The following is a 21127-nucleotide window of genomic DNA, read 5'->3' as shown; positions in this document are numbered from 1 at the left end:
CTTAAATGCTTCAAATAAGAAAGTTTTGACTTGTTTAAAAAAAAAAAACCATAACAAAACAAAAAAAAGAGAAAATTATTTGCCAGCACAAACAGTGTTGTTGACTAGGCTCCCAGATAAACATGAATAAATAAAAAGGTGCAAAACCAGTAATAAATATTTCTTTATTGGTAGAAATTTTGTAGCACTGAGGAAGAGGAAATAAGTTCAATGAAAGGAAGAGTACAGCTGCCATGAAAGGAACACTTAATTACAACAGGACTCTTCAGACTGGAAAAGAAATCCATGGGTGGGAAATATACTAAAGGTCTATAAAATCAGGAATAACAAGAAGACAGTGAAAAACAACTAATCCTTTTCTAGTATAAAACCAAGGAGGCATTAAATGTTCAAAACAAACAAGACATGCATCTTCTTATTGGTAGAGACTGAGGATTTCCCTCTAATTTCCCTGAGGATTTCTCACTAATCACTAGGGGAATTATGGGTTTGCATGGATTCAAAAAGCAGTTGGACAAACACATGGAAGGAAAAGGAAATTCTTCAATAGCTAATAGGCATTAGGGCTCTTCCTCTGGTTGAAAATGTTCCTGAAACATAAGTCACTGGAATCTGGGAGAGTTTCATCATATGATCCAATACGGTGACTCTTTACTTACAAATTATAGAGTCATGGAACGGTTTGGCTTGGAAGAGACCTTAAAGACCATCAAGTTCCAACCCCCCTGCCACACACAGGGACACCTCTCACTGGGTCACACTCCTCAAAGCCCCACCTGACCTGGCCTTGAACACTTCTAGGGATCAGTCACACACAACTTCTATGGGCAATCTGTTCTAGAGCCTCACCACCCTCAAAGTAAAGAATGTCTTCCTAATATCTCATCTAAATCTACCCTCTAATCTAATCACAGCTGTCTACAGGAGGTGCATGAGACTTCATTAGCTTAAACCCTTCCCAGGGGCATCCACATGGTTAGACAGCCTTTTAGAACACAAAACACAGACCACAAAACACACATAGGAAAAAAAGTCCCATTTTACACTTCAACAAGGTAAAGTAAGAAAATTACCATTTTTAAAAATCTTCTTCAAATTGATACGTTGCAGTGAGGGAGAATATCTATAGCAGACAATAAGACCCTGTGTGATTAGGCGGTGCTCATCATTTTCTGAAGTTTACAGTCAGTTTCCTGACTGCAGGACAAAAACAGAAGAAAGAATGCTTTCAAAATCAGTATTTCATAAGAAATCCTTATCACTGAAACACTGCATTTAAACATCTCAGAGGAGACCAAATACCTGTGTTTGATTGATAAATTTCTATTTTATTTTGATTTTTTGGGTATATATGACAGGTGCTGGAAATTCGCACTTATCTTTTTTCTTATATTGCCACCTGGTGGTCCTTGGCATGTGGAAGCAATCAACTCACTGATTTTTCAGTGAAATGACCACAGTTTAAGCATTTAAAATAGCATCAATTTCTTCTCCTCTGAGACAGACAATAAGTAATTTTTTTAATATAGAATTTGTAGGGGTGAGGGGCTGTTTGGGTTTACAACCAATACGACAGCTCCTGTCTGTAGTGCAGTCAGCTCTTAGTTATCTAAACACAGGGCTGCTCTGGCCACCCCAGGTCACAGGGAAACAATTAATATGGATTGCAGCTCTGCTGTGGGCTCTGGACAAAAACTTGGGCTGGGTGCCTTGCTCCCTACTGGCAGACTCCCCATGCTCAGATGGAGGCAGGAGACAAGCAGAGCTTCCAGCCAGACCCAAAACATCTTATCTTTCTTCTGCCCTTTCCACCTTGCCAGTGGTGGAAACGTGGCGTAAGGACACTCAGTAGTGTGATGGGGGCTCTTTTGTTCCCAGAAGCTGTGTTGCCACATGGTCAGAGCAATGTCTGAATTCACATCTGGCAGAGATGTTGGAGCACATTGCACAGTGGATACAGGAAAGGCCCAGCTCTGCAGACACAATGTTAAAATCTGCTGCTCTTGGTCATGGCATTGCATCACTACCACACACAGTCAAGTGCATGCAAAGGAATAGTGTAGGAAAGGGACATGGTAAGTTTAAAGAAGAGAGTTATAGATTTGAACTTCGTAGGGGAGGAAACTGTACAACAGACTTTAGACACACCATTGTAATAAGACGCTACTGTAATGAGACCATGGGTACCTGTCCAGTTTGGAGTTTCCCAATACAGGAAAGATGATGTAAACTGTCGCAAGTGCGGCAGAGGGCCACCAAGGTGGAGGGAGCAGGGGGCAGTTGCCCTGTAGGGGGAGGCAGAAGAATGGGGCAGGTTCAGCTGGGGAAGAGGGGTCTTTGTAGGCACCTGGTAGCAGCCTTTTAACACTTAGGAGGAGACTGTGAAGATGATGGAGCTCAGCTCTACACAGTGGTGAGCTGAAGGAAGGTAAGAGAGGGCATAAACTGAAACGAGAGGTTCAGAACTGAGAGAAGAACAGTTTTCACCATGAAGACAGTCAGCAGTGAAACAGGTTGCTCAGAGCAACTGTGCAGTCTCCACTCTGAGATTTTCAAGATCAGATTGGAAGAAGCTCTGAGCAACCTGGTGTGATTTCATACCTGACCCTGCCTGGAGCAGAAGCATGGACTACAGATTTCCTGAGCTCCCTTTCAATTTTAATAATCCTGTGATCCTATTGCTCTGTGAAACACAATCCGGTTTTATTTCAGGTCTGAGCTAAAAATTTTCAGTACTATTAACCTGTGGAAATGCACTTTTGCACAATTAAGAGGAATTGCAGAATTTCACGTCACAGAGCTATGTTTTGAGCTATGACAATACTTTTTACACGAAAAAACACACTAGATTTCTTTTCAATGGGTAGAAAAAGTTGAAGCGGGCCTTTGTCTAGCAGTAGCTAAGCAAACCCAACATTTATACCTTTTTATTAGCTTTAATATTAGCTTTAATATTAGCTTTTATATTATAGTTACAGGTACATTTCATGTACCTGTAACTATAGGGGAGGTCCACCAGCCTGAATCAATGCTCACCAGCTGTAAAGGGGTTCTCACCTTGACTAGTCCCCTTGGGTTTAGTGAACCAGAACTGTTACTGAAGGCACAGTAATGTTTGCGGTATAAAGAGACTGTATGCACACACCGCAGAAGCAGAAGTTTGACCAAAGGATCCCTGGCAGGCTTCTACATTGCACCTTTAGCAACTGTGTAGGTCAGACTGACCCATCCTGAAGACCCACACAGAGCAACCTACAGGCATCTCAGGCACTTCCCTGAACTGCAGCTGTTTCAACCTTGCTGGCTGAACCTCTTCTGCAGAGAAAGAGAAATGTGTGGTAGAGCTCAGTGCTCTCTGTGGACAGTGGTGAAAACTAGTAGCACCCAGAAATACGAATATAGAAATGCCTGCCATGTCAAAGCAAAGAACTTAAACAGCAGAAAGCTCCCATGCTCTAAAAAGTGCATCCATGCAGTACAGATATTCTCTCAGAAGTACATCTTTATATGATAACTCACAGGAAGGAGACTCTCCAAGATTATGAAATGGAAAGACAAACATAACTATTGTTTCATCTTGAAAAGCACTTGGAAAGCTTCCCTTGAGGGGACTGCAGTCAATTCATTTTTGTGGAGGAGAAAAGTTCTCCCCACTGGCAGGTAGATAGCTTATGCTTCAGCAAGGGAGGAAGGGCGTGCTGCTCACACGTATGCCAGCAATTTGCCGTCAGGGAGAAAGTAGGTAATGAGACTGGACAGACTGTATAAATACCAAAAGCCCAAAACATAGCAAAGGAAGAATCAGGGACATAGAAGGTAGAACAGAAAATACCAAGAGGATGTTATACTATATATGAATTCTCTTAGGATCCCGTATTAGAAAGGATAGGATTATCTTACAAGAACAATAGGAAGAGAGACGAGGCTGTTGAGAAAATAAGGATTGATTAAGTGAGGATTTAGGGGCCAGCAAGAATGGAGAAGGGACTAAGAAGGCAAAACATCTCCTTAGAAGAAGGGTGGGTGAGAGAAAAGAGAGAAAAGGCTTAGAAAAAAACCAAAATGAGGCAAGACAACAAGATCTGTGTTTGCACAAGCTCTTGATTCAAGGGGAATAGCTCCTCTGCAGTAAAAAAATCTCTTTGCTGCATCCCTCATTATTTCACTCGGGATCTGCTGGAGTCTATGCTGAAGTCTATTGTAACATGGTCATTACCTTGGCCATAGCACCTCCTCTCATCTGTACAGCAGTAATGTTGGCTGAATCATGCAAACACCATATACATGGTGGAGCTTTCTTAGAGGACTTCAAGTCCAGGGCACATGTGGTTGGCATAGCTACCCCAGGGTACTGGAACTAACCCCATTATTACGGTACAGCATCGGGCTTTGTCACATGGTCTACCCTTTTCCCTCCAGGAAGAGCAAGTGATCATTTCTAGTTTTATTATTGCATTATATATTATTTTATTATTGCATTACAGCATAGATCAGTTACTGCAGAAAATAAAATGATGCTGCTAAGTTTGTATGTGCCATTGAGGACAAACTGCTTGCATACCGTCACTAGAGCTGGTCGCACAAGGTGAGAGCAGGAGCCATGCTTGAGTGAGAGTCTCAGGGGCTGGCAAAGGGAGGCCACAGCCCTCCAGGCTCTCTACCAGCAAAGGCAGAAGCAGGATAAGAAAATCGGGTGGTTGGCACGGGCAAAAAGGCAGACCCTGGCTGGGGAAAAGAAGCGTATGAAGGGATGTCCCAGAACTCTCTGAGGATGTGCCAGTACACAGGGCAAAACCAGGAATGGCTGGAGGGTCAAGGGCTGGGAAAGTCATGGGGTAAACACGCTACCCTGCCATCCCAAAACTATCACTGTAGATCCTGATACAGTACTGCTGCTAAAATAGCAGTAGTAGAGCATCATTAAAATGTGCTCAACAACTCCCACCTCTACCAGCTTCCTAAGGCACTAAAGGCAAATTCTGATTTCTGTCCTGTCAGTGATTTTGTCTCATCTTTTGTACAGCTCCAGATGCTCCCTAAAACAGAGCAAGTAATATTTTTGCTTCCCATTTCAGTTATTTTAAAGTTTCCTTATTTGCAACAGCCACTTCTTTAAAGATTCGATTCTAAATGAGGACACAGCTGCTGCCTCCTCTTTTCTCATCTCTGCATTAGCTGCAATTGGCAGTGAGCCTCAGAGCATTCTCATTTTTTCCCATTAAATATTTTGGAAAACAGAGATTACTCAGAGTTACCAAAGTGATGTTTTCAATGGCTGAGAGTTCAATAATTGACTTCCTTGAAATTTTCAACAGCTTCTAGTTACTTCTGAAGTCCCAGCCCACCAGGCAACAGCAGAAAATTATACTTTCTTTTTAAGGCTTAGCATGATGTATAACCTGCTTGTTCTTTCCCATTTCATAACAGAAAAAATTAACACAATCAATAGCAGTAGTGTGTAGGGAGCCTGCCATGTGGAGCCCACGCAGGAGTTCCTACGGCTGAATGTCAGTATCTCTCATCTTCCCAGTTTACACACACAGTATATTTTGTCCTTCTAATCCAGTAGACACCACAGCATCCTCACCTCTAAAGTCAGTGTTTCCATGCCTTTTTGGTCCAACACAGACTTCAGGATGCCTACATCCTGGACTGAAAGACTTGAGATTGCTTTGGATCACCTCAATAACCATTTGATTTTAGTTACAGATCTCAGATTACAAATAACAAGATCCGTGCCATTTCTTGCTTGCTTTTTCATAGATATCTCTCCTGTAAGACAAGACAATCTTCCTCCTTTAAGTCTGACTACATAAAACAGTTTGTTCATATCCTTGGCCACAAAGTCTTCTCAGAACAAGCATAAAGCCAGTAAAATACTTTTGATAATGTGCATCCAAAATATTAATGGAATGGTTTTACCTCAAATGTATCAAAAGATATTAGAATATTCTATGCAAAACTTTAGTTTATCCCATCAGTTTTCTCAACTCTACTTTCAATGGCACTGTACAACAAGCAGAGAATTTGAGTGCCACATACATGGCCAGCAGCTCATTTCTAATTTTTTTTTAAAATGCTGATTTACATGCTGGTTTTAAAAGACTTTAGTGGACTTACTGAGAAGGTAAAGGTGTATGTAAAAGTCATGCCCACTAAATGCTTAGCAAAGATATATATAAGCAAAGATAATATCGTACATAAAATACCAATAATGTGTCAAGGTCTCTCTTGACAATCTCTAACTTAATCAAAAATTAATAGTGTCTATTATAAACATTTAGACTTGTGAGACCAACAGACTAATCTGATGTATTTAAAGTTGGAACAACGAGGTATTTGATTTGATTGAGTCACAAAAGTCCCAGGGATAATGGAAAGGATTACTAAATCATCTAACAGCTGATGCTTGTTTAATGACAGCATTTCAGCAAATAAAAGAGAGGGACAACTAATATGATGTTTCACTTTAAACTATACATAAGAATGGCCACATGGCAAGACATACTAGTATTGGAAAGAATTATCTGGTACGATCATCAAATTGGAGGTAAGACACCAAATGACAACTGTGACATAGAATGAAGTTCCACCTTTGGCAGCTTTTTGAAACCTCATGAGTGATAAGTTATATCTTTTGCTTGCCAGGACACGACTGCTTAAAAATTCCCAGACAAGTAAAATACACTACTCAAATGCTTAAATGCTTAAAGCACACAAGTAAGGAAAGCACTGGGTAAACCACAAGTAAAATATAGCAAATCACCTTTATTAACAAGTCATTTTTTATTCCCCTGCCCCCACATTAAAAGTTGATTTTTTAGTTGTTGAAAAATGAAACTGAAAATTAAAAGCTAAAACACAAAATTGTTTAAAATATAAACTATTATTATCTGGAAAGAGCACGGCCCACTCTGAAAGAACTGTACTCTTAATTTGAAGATGCAACACAGTAAAAAGTTAGACGCAATTCCAATTACCTCTGCACTACCAGTTCTGGGTAGCAAGTGTTTCTGGAATAACAAGAATTTCATTCTCAAAGTTTAACAAATTTCTGAATTAGACTTTGGAATTAGATACAGACTTGCTGAGGTAAAGGCTTCTTTCTGAAGTACTAACTGTCTTAGTAACATTCTGCTTAAATTACAACACTACTGGACAACCAAGCTAATCTGTTTTCACCAGAACAGATAAGGAGCTGTCAAAAGTCAGGAAGAGTCCAAAGGCAGTGGTAAGGAATGGCTGCCTCCTTTTAGCTCCTGCCTAGTGATATCTGTAAGTTTTTCCAGTCCAAACTGTAGAGGACAGCCCTCCAAGAGATTAAGAGGTGGCTCTTCTACAGCCCTCTCTTCAGAGAGAGCTCACTGGTACACAGGGGAGATATCAGAAGATTTAAATGGTCTGTGAGTTTGGCTTTAAGCCCCACATGACCAAGAAGCACAAGCTCAGCACTCTGCACAGCAGAATAAAGGAATAAAATCAAACACGCAGGCCTGTCCAAGCATACAGACACAACTACTCCTTCTAACGTCAGGTGGCCTAAGACTTGGAACAAGACTGTAATACACATTCAGAAGGCAATCAGAGAAAGCTGTACGTTTAACTCTGATCTCTGTTTGACTGCACATCCTGAAACACGTCAGCACTGGCAAGCCAATTGACAGTAAAAGTTTGATAGGAATAGGAGTTTAAAAAAAATTCAGTACTCCACTTGGAATCCCAAGTACATAACCCAAGCGTCGCCAGCTTCCCACCCACCCTTGGAGCCAGTGACTAAAGCTGTCTCATTATCCTTCTCCCATCTCCCATGCCTCAGTTCCAGGATATCCACCAACCAAAACATATAAAATATTTCATATTTCCAGAACTGCAGGATTATAAAAATATTTGACATTTCAAACTTCCACCAAAGTTGCTTTAATAAGTTACATGTCAGATGTTTCACTTCCCAGAGCAGAAAACAGAAAATTCAATAATCAAAATGGCTAAAAGTTGACATAAAATATTGTGAATCTGTTTGGCACAGACAGGCCTGCTGTCTTTGCTAAAGAGCAAATCTGTTGACATTGAATACTTTAACACAGTGATCAGCTCCACAACTTGCAAGCTGCAACCACTCGCTGCTGTTCTGATCATTATGTCCAGCTCTGCCTGCATGATGTCTCCAACATAAACGCTTCACAGCAAGAGCATGACTTTGGCTGCAACAAAAAGAAATCCATACATAACTGCAAAATGTCAAACACAGTTGGGCATGTGACTGTAAACATCAACATTCATATAATTAGTACTCTTCAGTTAACACTACCAACTGAGGAAAAACTGATTTGTGACAACCAGCAGGTATTAAATTCTTAAAATAAGTAGGGCCATTAACACTAATGACATTTTATCCTCTCGCTCATCAATAATTCAAACAGCTATTGATTTCCAGTTTTACCACATTAAGCTACAGGTCTAGCATCTCAGTTACTGAGATATGACAGAGTTTTGGCTTTTAGCCTACAATTTCCTGTTATCTGGTATCCCTTCCCAATTCACTTCACACACATACAGGCCAAAGTCACCATCAACTTTCATTTCTGTTACTATCAATGCCAGTATGTGACAGAAGAATCTAGGAGAGTGCTTCAAGTGAAACATTCAAAGTCTTTCTACAGAGTCTCTCTAGCTGTCACTGCAGCAGCACCGCATAGATCTTGTCATTCCTTTGGTTTCTGGTAGAAGCTGCTCTTGAAAGCTTGCTGTCATCCACTCCAAAATGTTTTGCTGATGTATATAGACAGGGATTCTTTCCCCCGTCTCTTCAGTGTTTTTTATCATCTTATTTTATGACTTTTTTATTTTTATTTCTTTTTAAGTAGGGCCAACAAAGAGAAATATTTCTCAAAGCATTTGCATAGCATGAAGTATTTATTTTGGGGTTTAACCCCCTCTTGTTTTTTGTTCACATTCATGGGTGAGTTTTTTAATACATCTAAATGACCAATATTTTTTTTTCCCCGAGTTTTGCTTTAAGGTATCTTTACACTTTCAGGGATCAAAGGATAACAATTTTGGTATACAAATAAACCAGTTTCATATCATTTTATATATTACAAGAGCATAACTCCAGCACTATTAGTCTCAAGAATAATATTTCATTGCTCCTAACTTACTTCAAAAGACATACCTGTTACCTATCTCAACACATGTGGTCCAGTCAGCTGCTGCCAGTTCTTGTCCACTTTGCTTCCACGTGTACAAGACAATCTTCCCAATCTCTAAGCCTACTGCAACAATATATCTATCAAGAGAATAACTGCATTAGTTAACAGAAATTACAGTAGGTAGCTCAGCAAGGCCTAGTTCTAATGCAGGATAGAAAGAAGTAGCACTCAAGTACTGTTTTGCACTTGCCCTTCAAATCAGTATTTACTTTTCCATGAAAATTAATAAATCACAATTAAATCAAAGCCATTTCATTAAAAAAACCAGCAAAGCAGAAACCTGCAAAATATATTTGGTTAGGAAAAAGTAAGGAGCTTATTACAACATCAGATCAGTCAATACTGCTGGAAAAATTAATGCATTTCAGGTGTGTTCATGCCTTTCTCCCTCCCGCTCCCACTTCCTTTTTTTATTGTTACACTGTTTGGAGAAGTCACTATACAGCTGAAAAGGTGGCTAGGAAGGAAAAAAAAGTAGAGGTCGTTGAGTTAAAGAATGGTTGAAATAATTGACAGGTAGATTTCAGGAGCTGTTTAGCCACAGAACATCAGTTGACTATGAAAATATTAATTTTGAATTAAATACAAAATGACATTACAGAAAACCAGCAATACCTTCCATCGGGGGTAAGCACACGGCTGATACTAACAGCAGTTACAGAATCCCCAGCATCTAGTACTGTTGAACAAGGCTTGACTAAATCCAGCATATTCCCTTCAATATTCACAGATAAATCACACTGGCCCCAGATAACGACCTGTAAGAAAACAGAGTCATCTAGGAATTTTCACTTTGAACTTCTTGTAAATGCACTTACAAAACATAAGAAATAACTTAACTAAAGGAATTCTAGGACACAGAACAAAGTAGATGACTCTGAAAATAGTAAAAAATCTCTATCTACAAAGATTCGTCTTTGTAGACAGTCTGTCTGATATCATTAAAGTTACTGACAACAAAAACAGATTCTGTTATGAAAGTTGAAGAAAAACTTGAGACCCATAGAATTATGCGACATATGCTTGTCTTACTGCATGAAAGAAGAAGGGAGAAAGTCCAACTGGCAGCCCACAGTCTTGTGTATATATATATATATTCAAGCACTTTATTTAGCTTATGAAAGTATCACTGATTTCTGCGCTAAAACACACAATAAGACTTTTTTGTATTTATAGAAAAAGGGCTCATTAGAACAAAGCATTTGCTAATCTAAAATACATTAAAATAATTCTGGGCTTTCCAAACCTTTAATATTAATTACCTTTTTGTCCCGACTACCAGTAATAAAATACTTGCTATCTGGTGTCCAATCACAAGACCAAATGATTCGACTGTGAACAGCTGTATTTTTGTCTGTGTATGAACAGCAAGCGAAGACTGCTCCTGGAATAAAACATACAGAGCAAAACCTTGCTTCAACTACTTTACATATTAAAAGTAATCGTTACTCTTACCTAACTCTATGTAAAAACTGCAGGAATACTTGGATATAATTCCATTCCTCTTTAAAGCAACTGGGAATACTTAGGACCATATGGGTATTTTTTGCAACACTTACTACTACTAGTGATAACGAGCAACTGTTCAAGACAGTATCAGTCAGCCCTTATAGCCCTAAAACAGTAGGAAAAGTTCAATCTTTTACATACATTTCTGTTTCAGAAGAATTTAAGTCCAAGTATAACACCTTCAGGTTATTTCTATCAAGTTTTTTGTAAGAACACCGACTTCAGAAGTTTTTGAATAGTGCAACATTTACCATGTGTTCACATATTCCCAGTAATTTCACCACAGTTCTTATTTACCAGTAAAGCCCCAAGAGCTGAAATTATAATGGTCTAATTGTAAAGATTCACGTGTTCCCAAAGAGACAGGCTGCCATTTCAGCATGTATACAATTAAGAACTAAATCTGATCAGCAGATCATTAAATGGAACTGCTTTTCCTAAGTAGGAAAGGTTGCCATTTTGGAGCACAGACTTTGAATAACCACTTCTGGGGATGCCAATACCAGCACTTTCTCTTTACACTGATAATGATGTTATTTGTAGACAGAAGGGTTATTGATGAAGAGATGAAAAGAGGATTTCCTCTGCTTGCTGTGAGTATTCATGATCCTTATTCTGAAACATTGTGTAACTACTGTGGACAATATGCCAGGCTTTAGAATAGAAGTCTGAATAGAACAGAAATTCAAGCCAGGATACAACTGGACACTGTCTGAAGGGGCCAAAACTCACTGCCAAGTCTCTAGGAACATTCTATAGAGCACAGCAGTGTTTATATGCTATTAAGCCAACAGAGCAACGATAATCACTTTCAGCACAAGCATCTGGTCTAGGATTCCATTAAAGTGTTCAACAGCAATCTCCTCATGATTTTGCAAGGCTCAAAGTCTTAATGAGAGGGTCAACTGAATCCTTACTATGAGCATTTTTTCCAGACAGAGACAGTCCTAGTCAAATTAATCAATTGTGTAGGATTATCAGAAAGCCACACCAAAGACAGAGATTAATCCTGTCAAGAGTCTCAAAGTGCCATGCCCTGCAAACAGGGACAAGGCAGCTCTATGCAGGATATGGGTGTAGCAATGAACCCTCCAGCTATGCCTGCATAGAACACCGCGATGAAGGCTTTTCTTGACAGAATGCCAACTGGAAGTTCAGGCATCACACGCCAGCTTGTATACTTGATTTCAATAAGTCAAACATACAATCACATGCAGAAGGCAGAATAGTAGACTTCATTACATCCATCAATTAAACAGCATTTAAAGCCTGATTATATTCTTCTCTGCATTTTAATTTAATTTCTAGCTTTCCATACATTATTAATTGCATTTCTTAAAACCACAAGAGTCTACAACAATTAATTCTTCAAAGTTGTAAGGAAAATGTCCATTAAAATATTACATCAATTCTATTTCAAATATTCTGCAGCCAAAAATATTGAACAAACTACAAAGTCTTCAAATGTGTATATCCACTTTGCATATCTTACCTGACTCTGAGGAGTCTTCTTTCCTCCACAGTGACCAATTCCTGTCTCTAGAAACTGCTAGTAAAAATCTGTCATTAGGAGAAAATGCCAGCTGAGTAACAGTCAGATTGTGAAAAGACAAACTCTGCAGTTTTTTCCAAGAAGTAGTGCTCCACAAAATAATTGCTGCATGTTCTTTTTTGGAAGCCTGTATAGATGGAAAAAAAATATCAGTAAGAATTAATGAAAGCAAATATAAAAATCGCACATTTCAAAATACTGAGATGTTAGGGGGCTTGTTTTAAGGCTTGCAATCAAGCAAGATCCAGCTTTCCTCTGGGAATTGTCAAGATTGTTTTACTATTTTTTACTAATGCTGACAATATATCAGCAAGAAAATATTTCAGACTTATATTTGTTAGAATTTATCTTATTAGTGTCTTCAAATGAATCATACATAATTTAGGAATAATTTATTTGCATTCACTCTCACCTTTGCAAGGCAACTGCCATCTATAAAAAAATCTTTCACATTTATGTAAAAGAACAGAATTCAGCCCAAACTGAATTCTGATTTCTGCTCTGTCAGCCCTAGAAATCTGGTGGGCACTTTTCACTAGATGGTGCTAGAATCTTTTCTTACCTTACATGCTGAAGCAATTACAGTGTTTGAATTATTGCAAGCAACACAAAATATTTCATATCCATGTCCATATCTGAAATACATGTGAAAAGATATTTAATGCATCATAGCCATTTTCAGTATTACATCCCAAATAATTCCAAATAATGTTCAGCATTCAGTTTAAACATCTGCATAAATTCTTTCAGAATTAGAAACTGACTACAGAAAAATCTCTCCAGCCCATTCCATAGTCCTGCAGAAGCTACACTAATGATTAACAAAGCAAACTAAAGCAGCATTTAATGTACCCTTATTTTCTTGAAAAACAATTTTAACACTACCAATAAAAATCAGAAGCCATATATTTGAATACCACTAAAGAAATATACCAGAAACACCCAGTCTGTTCTGTGAAATACTGAAAGATTTTTGAACCAAAGGACAAGAATCATGTTGGAAAAGGAAAACACAATGATGAAAGTAGTACTGCATGGCTTACTCTTAACTTGCGACCAGCAGGAATTTTATCATAATGCTTAACTTTAAAGCACATTCCTGGAGACTATTTTGTAGTGGAAACCACTGAAAGTCAATTTTCTAAAACTAAAAAATATTTATTCCATCAAAAGCATAAATTTCCTGAAATTCCATGAAGGAAAAATAACCTGTGGAACAAGTCATGAAACAAGTCCTCGGTTGTTTTGGTTTTATCTCCTAAATGTAGTACTGAAGAGGACTTGACGGAAAGACTTCAAGCTTCTGCATGCAACTTTGTTTTTGCTAAATGGAAGCTCCAAAATGTAACATTTCTTGTTAAATTAACAGAAAATATAAAATACTGTCTTTGGCAGAGTCACATGAGCAGGACTGTCTTAGGTCAGACCAGCTGCCTGTGCAGGCCAGTGGTGTCTCCAGTAAAGCAAATTAAGATAGCAGCAATAGGAGATGCTGTCTACATGAGTATATACGCCTTGCCAGTATAGGAGCTCTAGTACCACTCTTTTCCCTGATCCCATACACACAGTCTGATTTCTTCATTATGTAGTACACCACCAAATAAAGGTTCACAATGGAGAGAAGTAACTGCATGAAAGAATAATGAAATGATATTTTCACACAAACCGTTTTGCCTTAGCATTGTGCAGTTCATAGCATTTTTTTAGGCACAGGTAAACTGACTGGACCTTCAAAGTGTCCAGACAAATGAATACAGTAATTTTCTAGTGTCAAAAAGGATCTCTTAGACTTTCAAGTGTATTACATGAAATGCACATACATATGCAGATAAACACATGTCAACACTCACACTTTAATCTCAGTAGGATGCCTACAAACTCTCTACAGTAATTTTCAAAGAGGATAAAGATTAGCACATTCTCACAAGATTCACCATATTTTTAAGTTATTAGATTATGTAAAAAATTCAGCAAGTTCTTCACACTAAAACCTCTTCAAGCAAACATTTCGCAAAATCCAACACTAATCCTTCAAAATTTGGTGTCAAGTTAGAGCTAGGAATACAGAAATGTCAATTACAAACAAGCTATTTTTAGCAAGTCAGTGCCTCACACTGGTTTTCTGCTGCTATGGCGACTTGAAATCTACATTATGAGTTTTTATGTTACTGCTTTCAAGATTATTCTGAGCAAAAAACCTCAAAGTCTACGAATGCGTTACATCTTGTTGCTCTTGCATAAAATAATCCCTATCATTAGCTGTGGCTCTGAAAACAGAAAAAAATTGTCAGATAAGTCATCTGAAGACCATCATAAAATGGAACTATTTTAATGAATGCAGGATATACAGGAAGATAGGCAGTACTCCCATAGCAGAGTATCAAATATTAATGTCCCACTAGACTTGGCAAAATGTCAAAGGGAAATGAAGAAAAATCTTGCCCTTGGCTCCGCTTCACTACTTAAACATCCCTTATCAAACTTCTTATGTGAGTGCATTAGCAGCCATAGCATGCACAGAAGAAGCAGTTAATGTAACAGTTAGAATTACAAAGTGTGCAGATATTGTCTAACATCCACTGGCTTTCCTCTCAGGGAACCCTCCTTTGAGTACAAACATAGTAAAAGAGCTTAGAAGTAATCAAAGGAGATTTACTGCCCAGTTGAAAGTAAAGATGAGTTCCCACAGAACTTCCCCCTCAGTCAAATGAAAGCAAGCTGCAAAGTGTTTTTCCAAAGCTTTTTATTTCCTGACCCCCAACTGAAGTCACAAAACTGGTAACGTATAAAGGTAGCTGTAATCATGAGCAAAGGCCCAACATTCTTCTTGTTCCTGCCTCAGACCACTCTTTTAGGAGATTCAGATAAAAAAACTCGTAAGAGATTGAGATTATTAATTTCTTCATGTTGTAGTTTTAAGATTGATACTAAAGCTTTGAAGATTGTGAAAGGATAGCCTCATGTTACTGGGATCCTTAGGGAACAAATTAGGTGACAACCTTCATCTGCAAATTGACAATTTCAGAAAAGGAAGAAAACATAGCTGAAGAATTCTAAAACTCTGTAACCACAAAACAATTATTATGACCATATAAGTCCAATATCTGCAATCCACAACCACCCTGTCAGCATTTAGTACCCAAATTGGGTTTGTAACCATTTTACTCAACATTCATCACTTTGCTCTACCACTAGGCACATCCTATTTTAGCTGCTGCTTCCATCTATCCCACCTTATAACTCTGTTAGGCTTTAGGGGGAAGCTCCTCTATTGATGCCTAAGCCTTTACTTCCATACCAGAAAGACAAACTTCATCTGCAAGCCTGTGCCATGAAGTGGAAAGAAAGCACAAAACTCCTTACAAAGAGACCCTGAGCATAGGCAAGGTTTTAAGGAGAAACAACCAGTAAAATAAAATTGTGACACATCAGTTCTAAATGCCATTTGTGGCACTGTTTCCTAAGGTTTATATATAATTTCCTAATTTTATATACACATAATAACATATATGTTTTATATACATATAATAACATGCATACATGTAGGTATTTTATATTTTCTAATTTTTATACACATATAATGTATTTATTTTACAAGTATTTGTAAAGACAAGGCAAATCAGATAGTAAATAGGAAGAGTTACAAGACCACACTACATTAATATGTTACAATAGTGTTCTGGAAATTTTGTGATTTCAATAAGGAAAAAACTTACAACTTCTGAATTTCAGGCCATAAGGTATTCTGCAGCAAGTGATCCTCTGATGGAGGTTCTAAAAAACATTTGTACAGTGTTTTCAAATTTGGTACTAAATAATCTAAAAATCAGCTAAATAATGCTTCAAGTTTATATCCAACGAACCTCATTCTCTATTTCCTACAACAGAAATGAATCTCATACCTGTAAGGATCATGGGTTGAAAATAAATCTCAGGATACTGATTCGAAATTGTATTAAATGATTCTTCATCCTCTGCTGGTTGAAGAGCCATATCTCCTATTCAAAGTAAGGACTCCATTAGCTAGAGAACATACTTGAAAGGAGGGAAAACATGAGGACTTATTATACGCATAAAAAGCACGTATTGTTTTTACAATACAAGTAACTGAAACCAGGTTTCCCTGCTTGCAGTTACAATAATATGATTATTAGAAGCTAGTTATTCTGATGCATGTGAGAATGAGATTTCTAAAAAAGATAAAATCTAACCTTCGAGAATGACCTCTCTCCATCAGCACAGGTTCTTTCAGATATTCTTAAAGAAAATTTGATTTGACTGAACAAAGCAGTCACCAGGAGTTCAACCTGTGTTTCCTCAATGTTAAACCTTTCCTTCTATATTTGAAAATGTTTAAGACAAAAATCTCTGACAAAAGTGATGAGTTCCTAAATTTAATGTAGATCCCTAAATGAAAAGCCATGCTTGAGCAAGAGTATCTACACCATGCAAACTTCAGCAAAACTGCTGAAGGCTCAGTCCTTAGCTTCAGGCAAAAGTACCAGAAGTAACTGAAAGTAGTTAATTTTAAGTTAAAATTCAACTCTGTCCTTCACTCTGACAGTATTAAGAAAAAGGTACAGAGCTGGGCAACAGTTTCTCTCAGATGTAAACTACCTTTTTGCCAAATGTACATCTCAAATACAGCAGTTTCAAAAAGTAGGTATAGAAAAAGCAAAAAAAAAAAAAAGATTACTTTCTCTTTCATACTGTCTTCTCTCTCCTTGGAAATGAAATGAGCAACGTTTATCTGAGACCACTATCTGATCATCGGTCACCATGAAGATTCCTCTGCAGTGTGAGAACAGAGGTCTGTGGTGCTTTACCCCAAGCCATTAGTGCTGACAGCATTGGGTGAGCAATGGTGGACAAGGCAGGAAAATTCTATTCATAGGGTTGCTTCTGGGTGGGCCATGTGAAATCAGTGGATATTAGTTATTCTCTGTGAGACGATAGAGAAGGAGGGGTTTTTCTCCTCTCTCAGCAGAAGAACTCATTAGAAAGCATGGGAAAAAAAACTTTGCCAAAATATGTTTTATGAGTTATTTCAAGTATGAGTTGTATTTCAAGTACAACAAAGCTGGTTTTTCTCTCACAAATGGCTTAGGAAAATTTGGCTTATTGCCACCAGAGACCCTGGAGACAAAGCTTATTAAAATGCTTCCTTTTTTAGATCACACCTTCTGAAAAAGCTTTAAGAAGACAAAAAACAGGTCTGACCTAATTTGTAGATTCCACTATAGTGCATTTTTACCAGAGACTTTATCAAAAACCAGACTACCAGTCTCATCCTCACTCTCAAGAAAATATTTTTTTATCACCCTACACAGGTGCTTGTCCCTCCTTCCTTGTTCCCCCACAATGTAATTTCCAATGCCCCTCCAAGAAATTCACCTGGTGCCCCACCAGTCTTTACAGACACAACATTACTTGCTGCTGGTTAACTAATTCTTCCCTCCCAATACTTTCTACAAAGCATCATTTACCTGGAGAAATGGCTATTTTCAGTGTAAGAGAAAATCTGACTGATTCCCCTCAAAGAAGCATTACTTCTATAAGCTTCTACAAAGGTGATAACATTTGAGGAGAGTGTGAAAAGGACTCGAGAATGTAGCCAGGTAGGTATTTTACAGAGCAACTGCAAGTAGTAACAGGTAGTTTTGCTTTAATAACTCTGAACCTAGTTTTCACAGTATGCTATTCAATACTAATTTTTTGACTAGAAGTCATTAGTCTTCTTAGGGCAGGGAGGTGGGGGGATAGTGAGCATGGAAAAAGAAGAAAAACGGCAGGTGAGGAATTCTTATAGTATCCTGCCCTGGCTACTCCCAGATGCATCACAGAAGAGCAATCAGGCTCTCAGGAGCCCTGTTCAGACTGAGTGAGGCTAATTCCTACAGAGGTGCAGGACACAATACGGAGAGCGGAGAAAGCATTTTGGGCTTGCACAAGACATTTGGGAATGTGTAGGGGGAAAAAACAAAGGCAGAGAAAGGGAGAAAAGATCCTCACTCGTGCTTTTATTTTTAAGCACCATATTTAGGTGCTACCAGAGAACTAAACACTTTGCACAATTTTATTTCTAGACTCTGAACTTGCAGTAACGCCTGCACTTACAGACCTACAAAAAATATGTACACTAAAACAATCACTTAAAAAACGTTTCCAGATGAAACATCATAACCATTATTTCTCACTGCCATACCTTCAAAAACAGCTTTATTGGATAATCCCAACGCTGGCACAGTTGCACCTTCTGGAAGATCAGATGACTGCTGAATTAAAAAAAAAAAAGGTTACACACAGATTGTTATGTAGGTTTGGATTTCAAAGGCCACAGTTTAAGAAATATCTAAGAGTTACTTTCCTAGAGAAGTGAAAGGGGAAACTTTGAAAAACTTCCAATCCTGGACAAAACAAAGACCACTACTCCACCAGAAAAAAAAGAAAAAAAAAACAAACAAACAAAAAAACCCAAAACCAACCAACCAACAAAAAACCCACATACCTTTTCTTAGGCCTCAGGTCAAGAGTTTTCTTCATCCCTAATTACAGGTTTTCTTCCAGCACATACATGACAATTAATCTATTAACTGAGAGCACTGCAGATTTTAACACAATAGAACTGGAAATAATTGTTCTGAGGTGAAACAATAAAGCAGCATTTTGGAAAAGAGAGGGGGGGGTTGAGTGCCTGTGACCACAACTTCAAACACAACTCAGTAAATAGCTGAGATGTGGCTAGAATACGTGCCTGTTTAAAGCAGCACAGGGGAAAGACAAATCATCAGTCAGAAATTACTTTTATAATGGTACAGGGAAAAAAGTAAAAATTTAGAAAGGGTAAGTGAACTTGCGGACCTTTGTGCAGAGATGAAAAAGATTTAATAGCTGTAAAATCCCTTCCTTACAGTGTCTGAAAAGTTCAAAGACTGTTTTACAGAATTAAATCAATAATTTAGGTGACAGCTTAAAATTTATTTATATGTTCATAATTAGATGAGAAAACATGACAGACACATACAAGTCTAAGGCCCCTAAAACAAAAATGCCTCTTCATTACAACCCTAAGTATAATACAATCCAATGGATTTGAACTGAATATAATCCTATTCAACCCTTTTTGAACATAAAGGTGGCTTTGTTGGTTTTAAGTACTTTTTGGGGGAAGGCATGTGAGCCAAATTACAAAAAAGCTTACCCACTTTAACGATAAAAAGCTTTCACAGAAAACAATTTCAATAAAGCTACTTAAGAGTAGCTGTATCATTAGAGCTCACAAAGCCTTCCTCTTTAACCAAAGCCCATATGAACACTTTGTGATATCATGAATCAAAAAAACAGCACTCAGACGAAGAGCCGATAAGAAAAGTCTACATAAAAGTAAAATAATGGTATCTGCCATCATTATAAAAGCACAGAGTTTTTTGTACAATGGTCATTAATGCAAATGCTTACAAAGTCTTGTGGAACTAAAGCACTAAACAGCTACTTGTGTGACTTCTTGGTATCAAAAATGATTATACTTGTTTCCCAGATATTTCAATTGTTAAATTAAATTGAAAGGCCAATCCATCTCTAAGACACTGCACAGAAAACACTGCTTTTGAGCAAGAAATCCAAAGAGAATGCAAGGCACTGTACAGAGGCATCTATCTTGAACAAGGTCTGCTCTACAAAATGCAGGGAAAACCAGAATTAGATCTTAATGCAAATGGGGAGCAAAGAAAGGACAGCAATGCAGGACAGCATAGGTACCAACAACTAAGAATTGGAATGTAAAGGCCTCAAAAAAATTTTCAGTGTCAAGAGGAAATTAAGCATGAGCAAGTACATCTTTATAAATATTTATATATAAGAACTAACAACAGTGCTGAAAGCTTTATGCTATTTCCAAGCATACAATTAAAAAAAAAAACCAACTAATAATACCAACACATAACCACACAACAATAATTACATCCAGCCAGGACTACTACACCCGTAAATTAAGGAGAAGCACATTCCCAAGCTTTATTGTTTGCTTAATCCCCAAGTGTGTACAGTGGTCTACATGATCTGACTTATTTAAAATTCACCCACACTCTTTACAATCTTTTGACACTAGGTCTTGCTTGGTTTCAAATAGAACCTGTTTCATATGACAACACCACAAAAATACATATGCAACAACACACATGGAAGTAAGCAGAAGGGAAAGGAAAAACAAGGTTAAGGTTTCAGAATGATTAAAGGAATTTATACAGAGTTTAGTGCAATCTGAAATTTTCTAAAGCATTAACTTTATTTACATCTAAGAGGGTCATCTTCATTTAGCATTTCTTTAGCACACTTACATGGGAGCACAGCTTCTCCATTGAAATACCAGTGATGTTACTGAAATTTTCTATAAAATTCCTGGGAGCACGAAAAACTCGAAGCACTTTTTCATCTGCTCCTGACACAAACTGAAACCGGCCAACCATTGCCAGACAACGCATGTCGTATCCATGAACTTGAGGCCTTGCGATTTCATGCCAGGTTACCTAAATGAACACACACAAAGTTAAAACACAATCCTTAACCAGAGAAGCAGTAAGATTTCAAGTTTGAAAAAAGTACTAATCCTTTACTTGCTAACTTCATTAACATAAAGTAGCCTTCTACTGATGTGCATAAAACTGATGTATGATCACATAACATTAGCTGAATACTAGTTTTCCACCACACAATTCCTGTAATTAGTAAACTGTGTCCCTGCCCAGATGTGTTTAAGGCACTTACTGTGACTTCTTTATGCTAGACAGTCAGGAACAGAACATAAATTGCCTAAGCAAAAGGAGGATTGTATGCTACTACTTTAGAAACTGTAGCTCTG

At 37.9% G+C, this 21127-nt stretch overlaps 1 protein-coding gene across 3 annotated transcripts in view; it reads right to left on the bottom strand.

Annotated features, from left to right (window-relative positions):
- Positions 1-7190: 7190 nt before the first annotated feature.
- Positions 7191-21127, bottom strand: part of ELP2 (elongator acetyltransferase complex subunit 2) — a 38554-nt gene continuing 24617 nt past the window's right edge. For 2 of the 3 annotated variants that reach the window (XM_017813269.1, XM_017813271.1), the window contains 10 exons: positions 20607-20795; positions 18476-18545; positions 16173-16268; positions 15987-16044; positions 12833-12905; positions 12211-12397; positions 10472-10593; positions 9825-9967; positions 9173-9286; positions 7191-8201 (listed from right to left, as the gene is read on the bottom strand). In XM_017813269.1, coding sequence (XP_017668758.1) covers positions 8045-8201; positions 9173-9286; positions 9825-9967; positions 10472-10593; positions 12211-12397; positions 12833-12905; positions 15987-16044; positions 16173-16268; positions 18476-18545; positions 20607-20795 — 1209 coding nt within the window. In that variant the 3' untranslated portion in view covers positions 7191-8044. The remainder of the gene's footprint in view (positions 8202-9172; positions 9287-9824; positions 9968-10471; positions 10594-12210; positions 12398-12832; positions 12906-15986; positions 16045-16172; positions 16269-18475; positions 18546-20606; positions 20796-21127) is intronic. The other variant, XM_017813270.1, reaches the window with a different exon arrangement.

Source organism: Lepidothrix coronata, unplaced genomic scaffold (genome assembly GCF_001604755.1).
Source record: "Lepidothrix coronata isolate B3197 unplaced genomic scaffold, Lepidothrix_coronata-1.0 Scaffold40, whole genome shotgun sequence".
NCBI classification, from domain to species: Eukaryota; Metazoa; Chordata; class Aves; order Passeriformes; family Pipridae; genus Lepidothrix; species Lepidothrix coronata.
The sequence above is the reverse complement of the archived record's forward strand: the minus strand, read 5'-3'. Positions and strand labels throughout refer to the sequence as shown.